An 11246-nucleotide genomic window follows, 5' to 3' on the forward strand; every position below is an offset into this window, starting at 1 on the left:
GCTGGCGATGTCTCCGGTGGGATGAGAATAAGCTGTGTCGTCAGGCCCCCGGAGTTGGTCATCCCAGGGCTGGAACTCCCAGCTGCCCGAAATCACCGTGCACTGAGCCTCATCGTCTCTGTAAACCCGTACCCGCAGTATCCCACCAGGTGCCTGCTGTGTCTGATGACGCCCAAGTGGCGATGGCCCACAGTCCATGCACCCAGTTGACCTTGCGTGGCTGGGGCGTCTGAGGCGTGCCACCAGCCCACAAACAGGCCGCTGGCTTGGCCATGGTCATTCCTCTGCTGTGTTGATGCGCAGATGACATTATTACTCTCTGCGCCTCCCTGGATCGAGCCCACGAGCCCTCTAGTGGCTGTGGAATGCAGTGTATTTTGTGAAGACCACGCGAAGGGACGAGAAACTCAGAATTATTCCCCGAGGTGAAAAACCAAGGGTCCACTGACGTCACCCACACCCGACAGCAGCTGCCCGAGTCCGCGGACTTTGGCAGCTTTTGTGAGCCTGCTAGGTACTGTAGGTGTCCAGCACCGCAGAAGTTCAGATTGGTGCACTGGCCAGATCCAACAGCAGGGACACCCGATGTACATGGCATGCAGCCCTCGAGAACCTCATGTCGTGCCTGTCCGGAGAGGAATGTACCGTGATCGGGACTTTTCTTCCTTTATTCCTTCCTTTCCCTGCCCTTCCTCGTCGGATCAGCAAGATCAGCATCAAAGCCGCCCGCGCCGCGGCGTCATCATCCCGCCGCCCGACTGGCCCGACTGGGCAAGGGCAGGCCGAGGCGGGCTGTCAGGTTTGGGTCTGCGACGAATCGATGGCGGGCTACCTTGACACAGGGCGCTGATCATAGGAGGGAGAGGGAGCATTCACTCCCTCCCTAGTCCTTACAATGGTACCGTAGACAAGAGGAAAACCGCGCAGGCTACGGCTCAACCGGATGCTACCTGCTTGGCTTGAATGTGTAGGTAGCACTGCGTAGAGAGTAGGTGGACAGGCGGCAGACATGACCGGTTCGCGTACACAGTCGGCTTCTCGAGGAGGCATTGCCCCGTGACTGATTGCGGTGCAGGTCGGCCGTTGGGTCTCATCTCGGATTGCGGGATAGGAGAACATGGAATAAGTCAATGAAAGTCTGGACACCTCCGTCTCCTTCCTGATGGAGTGAGCAGGTGCGCCAGCAAACCACCACCTCCGTCACAGCCCCTGGTCTTACGCCACGCTTCAGGTGATGTGAGCGTCCTCGCGTTCCGTCCTGCCACACCCGGAAGGCAAGCTCCAGCCAGCCAGCGAGCCCATGTGGCCCTGAGAGATCTGCCTTTCCTCCGAGACGGTGGGAGTCACTCAGGAAAAGGGGGATGACGACGATATTATTTCTGGCCGTCCAACGGCGAGAGCAGGAAAGAGACGCGCTACTGCAGCTACTTTAAACTCTCGAGTCCCACCTGGGCAAGAGGAGGATGAGGGGGGTGCTGGCGCGGCGGGCGGCGGGCTTGGGATCCCCTCTCAACGGTCAGACATCCGCGTTTAGCCAGCCCATCGGCCTGTCTCTCGTCACATGGTTTTGCTGCAGTACTTCCGTCGCTGACATCGGCTCCTGCAGACCTGTGCAACAGCAGCTTACCAGGAGCACGTCGTGAGACATCCGCCTAGGGCCTTCTGGATGGAATCATGCCAGTAGGCAACTCCCGTGTAAGCGTTACTGTGTGTTGAATGTGGCCAAGATTTGCCCAGTTCGTCGGGGAGGCTATGTGACCGGTAGAATTTTGGCCACCAAGCTACATAGAGTGCGCCAATGCCAATGCGAATAATCTCGCATCTGACCAAGGTCAGTGAATCAGTCATGACTCTTCAGGTTCGGGCCAGTTGACTGGCTCGGCTGGCGCCCTGGCTGCCGTGGTACTGTAGTCTCTGCCTGGCCAACCTGACGCAGACTGGAGAGGGGAACCTCGCTCCAAGACTGACGTGGTGGTGGTGCAAGAAAAGCCGGGCCCGCCGCCGCCGCCGCCGTCACGATGGGGCAGGCTTCCTTCGTCATGATGTGGGTGCCGAATGTCAAACCTCGCCCTTTGCCTCTCTAGGCTGCACGAAGGGTTGCCTGTCCAGGCCCCGTGTTCTGCACGATCGTCTCCTCTCGGCAATGGGAGGGGCAGGGTAGAAAGAAGAAAAACTCTAACGTCTTGGATCTGCATTGTACCGAGCCCGCGGGTCCACCGAAAGAGTCTAGAATTGATCCGGACGGGGTAGGACGGGATCAGTCTTGTGGCCTTCCCGGCCTTGCTGAGGTCTTGAGACGCAGCAACTCCTCATCGGCGCTGTGACCGGACAGGTTGTCATCCAACCGCACCTGCCACGCCTCGCAGAGGCGAGAGGGGCCGCACATTAGAAAACCCCACACAGAATCCGTGGGGTGTCCAGTTCGCCATTCGCTGTCACGCACCGGCTGGAAAGCAGTCATGCCTGGATCTGCGGGGCGACGGGGTCAACTGGGGGCGACCTGCTTATTCACCACGGCGCCGAATGGCTGCAGACATGCAGGTTGTTGTCTTCATGCATGCAGCAAAAAATTCAAATGTTCGGGTCTCTTGACAGATGCGCGGCAGGGTTTGAGCCGGTCGAGGGTCGACATGCCCGTTTCAATCAGCCGACAACGCAGCCTGCCTGCCTCCAAAAACCTCGCCCAAACCAGAAAGAAGAGCCTACTGCGTATACGACTTCCCCGGCGAAGGGGAGGGGAGGGGGGGCGAATCGGGGTCATCTCGTGTGATGTCAAGCACCATGTCAGCGAGCGATCTAAAGATGGCAGCACGGATGTATCGTGTGATTGGACACTTGGGTTGCAATTTCGAATCTGGGCGGACACATTCGGGACGGGAACATCGTGGCTTCCAAAGATCTTGCCCAAAATCCGCCGTAGTGGGAGAGCGCTTTGGTAGTGGGTATCGATCAAAACCACCGCTCCGGGTTCGGTACCAGCGTCCGGAGTTGCAGTCTTGCATTCTGACCACACGCATGGAGGCACAGATGATCCAGATCGCGACTCGCTTTCCGGCGCGGTCAATCCGCACAGCTGCGACCCTCTCTGTGTGTGGCTGGTTTGTGGATGGACAGCGCAAGGTCCAGGCTCGGACGAGTTGGAGGGCACACTAGGCAAAGGCACGGAAAGTTTGCTTCTCGGCGATGAGGGCGCGCTCCTCCGATTTTTTGGCATCGCCCGGCAGGCTGGTACCGTGCAGACGACGGGCGAACAAGCCAGGAGACCCTCGGTAGCGCTCAATCTACGTGAGGTTTGAAGGCGCCTCGTGGGCTTCATGCCCGGGTTGCGGTGAGGCAGACGAGGAGAAAGGCGGTGGAAGGGGAGGGCAATCTGGCGTACGGGGGCCAGGCCCCGCACTGACAGCCGCATCGTCGGATCCCTAGGGGGATGGAGTCAAGGTTACAAGGCCGGCATCACTAAAAATTCTCACGAGGGCTGCTCCAGTCTTTTCCCTGCACCGCCATGCTCGTGTCTGCTCTGCCGTTTGAATCTTGGGCTGCTTGGTAGGCTGGTAGGTTAGGCAGTGCGGGGGCACAAGGTAGAGCCGGGGCCGGTCCGCGCTCTCGTCTCTCACCAGTCATACGGCTCAAGCTCGGCGATAGTGCTGAAAAGACCCGTTTTCTTGCTGAGCGGAAAATCTCTGACTGTGGGTGGAGAGACCAAGCGGCGCCTCAACGACCGGCTCAAAAAGAGCAGACACGGTCCTTGGAGGGTTTTTCGTAGTGACGATCGGCAGGTTGAGACGGGCCGTTTTTCTGGTGCGGGCAGCTCGTGATTCGATCTAGCTTCCGCTTGGCCTGTCATCTTGACAGGAAAACCACACCGAAGGAAGCCACCATGATACGTCAGGTAGCAGGAGTGCGTAATGGGCTGGGATGTCGTAAAGGAACGTTAATGAAAGCCCAGGCCGAGCTGCCGAGTCTGAGACTGCGGTATTGGGACTGGCGCCTGTACCTGGCGGCCAGGTTCGACGTGCCTTTGTCCGCAAGTTATTTTCAGGCACAGACAGCCTTCCGCCCGGAGCCCTGGCTCCATCAGGTCCGCATCTGGTCCGCATCTGGTCCAACGCGGAAGAGGCCAGTACACAGTAACCGGCCCTCGAGAGTGCCTCGTCATTAGTGAACGAGTCTCGCGCTCGACGAGGGCTGCCAGAAATGGAATGGACGACATCCGAACATGGATGCCGGCGTCAAACCGCTGATGAGGAGAGCAGACTTGATTTACGACTCGGTTCAAAAATTCCGATAGGCTGGTACACCGGATTTCGTCTGATGGTTCATTTGTTTCTTGACGATTTCTTCCTCTCAGCTGCTCTTCGGAGTTCCCAAATGCGACGCTGACTCGTGTCGGAGGTTCACCGTTCGCTTGAACTTGTGCGGCCCATGCGCAGGGGTACACCCCCGAGCGAGTCCGCCCACAGGGCGATCGAGAAAGGCAGGTAAATTGTCCATGGCAACCACAGAAGACGGGCGCATGATGAACACAAGGTGATCAATCGACGACAACCGTACACCATACCACCACCGCCTTCCAATAGCTGCTGAGACCCAGCCCGGACTTACGTGGACTCCGGCAAGTGTGGCCTGGTGGCCCGCAGGGCCATGGCGTGTGTGCGGAGACAGCCCTGGGCCCTGTCCGGGTTTCGTCAGTAGTTCCTGTCAGGGCGCGGACTGTCACAGCCTTGCCAGCCTCCCCTGACACCGGGGCAGGGAGGGCCGGGCATGTTTCTGGGTGACAGGCGGTGCCATCCGTTGCGGGCTGCTTCAGACGTCCTGCGGCCCCAGCGGCAAAGGCGAGTGACCGTGTCGACCTGAGACGTCTGCGATTGCCGTGTTGCGGTGGCTGGCGGTGTGTACGTGCTTGTGTGCCTGTATCCAGGCCGAGATGGTAGCAGCCAGGATGGTGGTGCTGAGCGAAGAGGCACGGGATCAGGCATTGATGCAGTTGCTGTGTTGCTACGCGTGAATGGCTATGCTGGGTTCCTGGCTTCCCGTGTGAGATCTAAGGGAAGCCGTTCTGCCGCCTCGGTGTTCCAGAACTCCCAGGGTTGCCATGGAAGCAATTTGATTGCTGGCGCTGCCCCTGATGAAATTGCGAGTAAATTGTCCTGCCCGTCCAGCCGCCGTTGATGAGACCCTGAATTTTTACGAGCGTCCCGTAGTAAGAGTGGGCCAAAATAAACTCATCCACCCACTCTCCTTGCCATTTTTTTTTTATCAGTTTCCGGGTGGATGGTCAGTCTGTCCTGCGGGACTATGGCACGAGAGACTTTCTCATGCGTCAGCCGATGCAAATGGGTGGCAGGCCATGCTGGACGTGATGGATGAGAGTACTGTCAGGGAGCCTGGAGCTGCCTGGAGGTCGATGATTCAATAGTTGCACCGACTTCATGCAGCTCGAGCAGTAGATGGATCCGTGATCGAAGGCCACCAACGTCAACCTGGGAGACGCTTGTCGTCGCCGCTTGGGAGCAGCCGACCGTTCCGCAAGCAACAAGGCACATTCAGCCAGCAGTAGCCAGTATTGTCAGCTGCTCCCCTCGAAGGCTTAGGTGAAGTTGGTGGATGACTCTTCTTCACCACCTGCAGTCAATGTTCATTTTGCCCAGACTGCATGATGCATTCACAGAACGGTTTGGTTTGTCTGGAGCCAATCAACCAGGGGCTGGGTCTGGAGCGGACTGATCAGGAAGCCAGAGGGTCGATGCTCCAGACGGGAGCGCGATTATTGGCTCGACAGGCGGTGAGGTTGACGTCGCATTCCCTGCTGGAGAGAATCGAGCGACAACGACGGTGCCCGTGAGGCGGACTGCAATTGGGTGCCGGGTGGGGTTCATGAGCAGGGCCCATCCGGCTGCCACGGCTGGGATCTCGACCCCTGCGTGGCTTTGCAGGTGGTGGTTGTGGTGGTGGTGGAGGAAGGAGGAGAAGGAGGAGGAAGAACCTCGGGCTGGGACCAGGGCCCATGACCAGGATCAGGACGACCAGGGCCAGGACCAGGGCGGTGGGCGCTTCATCACGACCTCAGGGTGACCTGTGCTCGGCAGCCCGAGTGGCCGTTTGCTGACAAAAGCCAGCCTCTGGCCAGAGCTCCAGATGCGGGTGTCCACATGCACCATTGCACAGGGCCAGATGAGCACGGCCTGTGTTGTGCAGAGCATACACACACACTTTCTGCCTCGCGCCGTCCTTTTTTTTCGGGTCTAAACTACGTGTGCTAGGTACTAAGCAGACTGCACAGCGCCCGCGTCGCGGTGGCTCAAGCTACCACGGTACGCATTCGAGATGGCAAGGAAAAGAGAAAAAGCCACCTCGGGAAGCACGTTGGTCTTTTCTCGGAGCAATGATGGCTGGCTTTGATGACCTGGTGACTTGGACCAAGGTTCCCAAGCCAGGCCTGGCCTGTGGCCTACCAGGCTGGGCAATCTGGCACCGCATCAAAGAGGGCTGAGGGAAAACAAGGGGCCCTCGGGGCAGTGGGATCATCAAATCCAGGAACGGAGCTGGGACTGGGACTGGGACTGGGACTGGGAGGCAGGGAGGAGGCAACAAGAGTCGCTGGTCGGCTCGCGTGGCACTCCACATCCTGTGGCCGTCGGTTTCCCTGCCATTCCCACTTCCATTCCACGCCCAATCCCCACTGGCCGGGGAATGCCTTGGCCTTTTCCCAGATTAGCAAATTTGGCTAGCAAAGTCCTGAGCTCTGCTGGGCTCTTGTTGGAGGCGGAGGAGAAGGCCCTGCAGCGCAGCAAATCCCGGGTGGTTCCAAAACTTGGCCGTTTTCCGTGATTGTCAGTCAACATTACAATACATGGCATAGCTGTGGTGTCGGTCATGAGTGAAGGACTGACTGAGAGGGAACGGGAGGCAGTACGGTAAAGGATTGTATAGTGGTATAGAGTACGTTGTGCTCTCCCTCACATACACTGACACAAAAAAAAAACACAAAATGGACATGAACGTTCGCTGCACTTTACACGCGCAGCCAAGGTGACTTCAACTGCTGCTGTAACAACAACTTGGTATTTTTTTCCCTCACGCGCAGTGGCCCATAAATCTGCACAGGGTTTCCTCAGTCTAGCTGGTGTACGTATCTTGTGCCCAGCTGCCAGGTGCCCTGATTCACATTTTGTCGTGTCGTGTTGTATCGTGTCGTGTCCTGGCCTGCTGTCGGGGCTGGGTTGCCCAGGCAGGCCTGGTAGGCTGGGGTGGGCGGGCTGGCTGGCTGGTGTCTGATGTGTGAGTGTCTGACCTGTACGTACCCAATACCCAAGTACCCAGCCTGGGTGTGCCGCCGGTTCAGGTTCAGGTCCAGTCAGTCCTCCAGGTCCAGGTGCTGGCGCGGGCACGGGTGTGGTGGCCCTTGCCCCCCTTCATTCAGACACTCGTCATCAACCACCCGCACCATTTTCCTGCTCTGATCTGGCCCGTCGCTTCGCCTCCCCAACCGTCAAACCCTCAATCTCTTTTTCCCTTGTTCCATCCCACCGCATCCTCCACTCTCATCCGCCCAGATCATTACTCTCCCCTCCCCCATCCCCGTCCACCAACCTCTCCTCCCGCCTTCGACTTTGACTTGTCCCTCCCAGCGGAATCCTCTCACGTCCATCTTCGACCAACCTCGACCACGGCCAAATTGACTTTTGTGTCGTCCAAGTCAGGGATTCCGGTGCTCGCAAGCAACCCATCACCGCCATCGTCACCGTCTTCTTTTTTTGTTCTGCGGCTTGTTCAGTCTTTCAGCAGCCAGATCGGGTGAACGAAGCCACGGCAGTCGGTCGGAAACAGCCAAAGGCCAACTGCCCCCCCCCCCCCAGTCGAGTCGAGTGCAGCTCAGCCCAGCCCAGCGCTTGGTAGGCGAGTCGTCGGCTTCCCGTTGCCCAGTGCACACTTCAATCAGCACACCCGCTGCTTACCGCACCTCCCTCGCGCTCGCCCCTCGCCCTTGTTGGTACGCATTTCCTACACCCGACCACCACCCGATCGGTCGCCTCCAAGCAGCAGACACCTGGGACAGCAAGCAACCACGCCCCGATCTGCAAGTCGACGAGGTCGTTGCCGAACTCTCAGTCCCTCCTCATCAGTCTACTGTGTAGCAAGTAGGTCAGTCATCTCGTGATTCTTCCTCAAGCCCTCGTGCATTCACTCGCAGTCATTTCTGTTTGCATCCGCCGCGTCTCACCCATTCATCACACACACCACACACATCACCCGTCACACGCCTTCATCTCCATTCCTGCGTTTGACACGCCAGACGACTGGGGGTTGAGAGGAGGCGTGGCTGCGGCTGCTGCTGCTGTTGCTGCAGCAGGCGCAGGTGCTACTGGTGCTGGGGCAATTTCAATCCTCGGCACAATTTGGCGACGCGGGTCCACACCACCCGTTTGTTTTGGTCCCTTCCACCCTCGCTCCAGCGCTCCTGTTGGCCGCACCCACTCCCAAGCAAAACCCACCCTCGCCTGGCCACCCCGGCTCGTCTCAACACTGCCCGCTACAAATCTCCCACTCGAGACTCGGCACACCTGCACATCCGGTTCAGCCTTCTCTCATCTGGGCTCTGCTCGCGATCCTCGACTCGTTTCCTGACACCTGCACCCGTCGCGACACAGATCATTGCAAAACTCAGGCAGCAAGCCCTCAAGAGTTTTTCGACGGTCTTCTGTTGCCCCTCGAGTCGTGTCTCAAACTCAACCCTTCCCCCCCCCATCCCTTCAAACTCGCCTATCCTCTCTTCCTTTCACCCTTCGCACCGCTCGCCACACACTCGCGGCCTGCCTTCCTCCGGCCACACAACCCCGTCAAACCTTGCGCTTGACGCATACCGTCACCCAAGATTTTGTGTGTCAGACCTAAGGCACGGACTGATCACTCTTGTTTCCGCGTTTGACCTCGGGTGGACAGACCGACTGACTCGAGAATCATTTTTCAGCCGTGCATAGAGTTTCTTTGCCCTTCGCCTTTCACGTCCTTGACTTTCGCGCGACGGCTTCCTACCCTCTGGTTGAAGCCTTCACCGACCTCGATCCTCACACCGGATCACCTCCTCATTCAGGCTCCGATTCAATTCGACAGTCTCACCCCGATCTGCGACAGATCCTACATATCTACACTCGCAGGGTATCGATTCGATCAGTCTAGTTGCGGTTTCGACCTTTTCACCTACGGAAAGGATACATCAACCTCTTATGGCGCGAGCATCTCAGTAAATCCTTACCCACCTCCGTATCGGCCTCACGACTCTTCAGCCTTGGAACTTTTCGCCGGCCTGCAGTGACCACTACGCATTGCTACCCTCGACTATCCACGTGCTCGAAGCAGATCGCTCTCTTAATCCACCAAGGCACCCTCCTTCCGTACAGTATCCGCATTCTCAAACCGTCAACATGCCTGGCGGAGGTGTCTGTGCTGTCCTCGACTACGAGGTCGACATGATGGCTGAATACGTTGCTGAGATGGCCATCGAGCTGGTCCTCCCGCAGTCGCCAGTCTCGCCATCCTTCCGGAAGTTTGTCTCGCAAATCCTGTCGTCCACTCGTCTGCCCAGGGCCACTATCCTCCTTGGCATGAACTACCTCTCCAAGCGGGTCAATGGTCTGAAGGCTATCGGTACCTTCCATCCCATCGAGGGACAGGTCTGGCGGATGTTGACCATCGCCTTGCTCCTCGGCAGCAAGTTTCTCGACGACAACACGTTCCAGAACCGATCCTGGTCCGAGGTCTCCGGTATTTCGGTCGCCGAGCTGAACAAGCTGGAGGCAGAGTGGCTCGTGGGCATCGGCTGGAACCTCTACGTCAACTTGGAGAGAAGCGAGGACTACAACGCCTGGTTGGACAACTGGGGCCAGTGGATGGGTCGCAAGAAGATGGCCCAGACTCTGGCGAGCCGCGAGAGGCTCGCAGCTCTTGTGCCCCCCATCGACACCGACTTTGCTCGTCCTCGCAACCAGGCTTACACCCTGTGGCACCAGCAACAGGTTGCCGAGTATGAGCGCCTTTCTAGCATGAAGCGCGCGGAGCAACCTCAGCAGCAGGCAGGATACCGCCCACAGGAGATTGGTTGGAACCAGTACTCTGCCGGTCCATGGTCGAGCGCTCCACTCACTCCGCCCGATTCTGGTTACGGTACTCCCGAGTACCCGGCCTCTGCAACGTCCGGCAACGGTCAGTTCTATGGCGACTGGTTCAACCGCGCGTTTGCCAACGACGCTCAGGCTCAACGATACTCGCGACAGAATTCGGCCCACAACATCTACCACCACGGTCGACACTCCCAGTATCCTGGCTTTTACAACTACGGGCAGAACATCTGGGACAACAACGTGGCAGAGTGTCCTTGTGCTAACTGCACGGGTCCTGTGGGCATGAAGAGCCAACACTACTTCATGCCGACTGCCGCTTACGGCCAGGCTGTCCTGGGTTGATCGCGCCTCGCAACGTCCTCGCGGGCCCTCCAAAGCTTGACAGCTTCGAATGTCGGCACCGATCTTCACGCCGGCATGGACACATGGACGGAGTTAAACTTTCTCTTTTTTTTTCTCGCATTGCGGACGGTCACGGATTTGAGACAAAAACGATACATTTGCATTCAGATACCCCTTCGAGTCTCAGTACACGTTTTCGGGGTCTTCCACAAGTTGCCCTTTTGCAACGGCTCCGCCCGCCGATGTCTCCATACATTCTTGAGCTTCATGTTCAAGGTCGGCTACGAGCACGCTGGATCACTCCCATCGCCACAGCGGGCATTTTGTGTCCCTGATCTTGGCGAAATGCTGCGGACTTCTTTAATGATTTGATTTGATCTGCTTTTCTTCTTTTTGTTACGGTATATGGCATGGTTGGCCATCTCACCCTCTGGCGTTTTCGGATTCGATACCAGGCGGTCTCGGCGGTGTTCTCGCACATAGATCGCGATCTCACTATCCGATCGAAGACTGGGCGGCACTCTTGCGCTGTGCTAGGGTTAAGGGAGATTGACAAGGAGAAAACGGGCAAGGGGCGCTCTAGCGTGTTCTGCAACGTGTTGGGCTCATTGCCGCATCGCAGACATGGGATATTGACGAGTGGACAACATTTCATCGGCAACGAACGCACGGCGGTCCCGTATCTACCTTGATAATACTCGTCGGCGGCAGTCAATCAACGACTCGGATTCTCCCCCACGTTACGGGGCTCAGTCCTGGGGGTTTAACAATTTCGATACTCCCGAC

General features: G+C 58.0%; 2 protein-coding genes across 2 annotated transcripts; both read left to right on the forward strand.

Annotated features, from left to right (window-relative positions):
- Positions 1 to 5656: 5656 nt before the first annotated feature.
- On the forward strand, positions 5657 to 6072 carry INS49_000867 (uncharacterized protein; the record flags this gene model as incomplete). Its single annotated transcript, XM_043161702.1, has 2 exons — positions 5657 to 5677; positions 5737 to 6072. The coding sequence occupies 2 exons, from the start codon at positions 5657 to 5659 to the stop codon at positions 6070 to 6072; spliced, it is 357 nt and encodes a 118-aa protein (XP_043030208.1).
- Positions 6073 to 9422: 3350 nt separating this feature from the next.
- Positions 9423 to 10460, forward strand: INS49_000868 (uncharacterized protein; the record flags this gene model as incomplete). The annotated part of the gene is made up of 1 exon (XM_043161703.1): positions 9423 to 10460. The coding sequence occupies one exon, from the start codon at positions 9423 to 9425 to the stop codon at positions 10458 to 10460; it is 1038 nt and encodes a 345-aa protein (XP_043030209.1).
- Positions 10461 to 11246: the final 786 nt, after the last annotated feature.

This window comes from Diaporthe citri (genome assembly GCF_014595645.1).
Source record: "Diaporthe citri strain NFHF-8-4 chromosome Unknown scaffold_1, whole genome shotgun sequence".
Classification (NCBI taxonomy): Eukaryota; Fungi; Ascomycota; class Sordariomycetes; order Diaporthales; family Diaporthaceae; genus Diaporthe; species Diaporthe citri.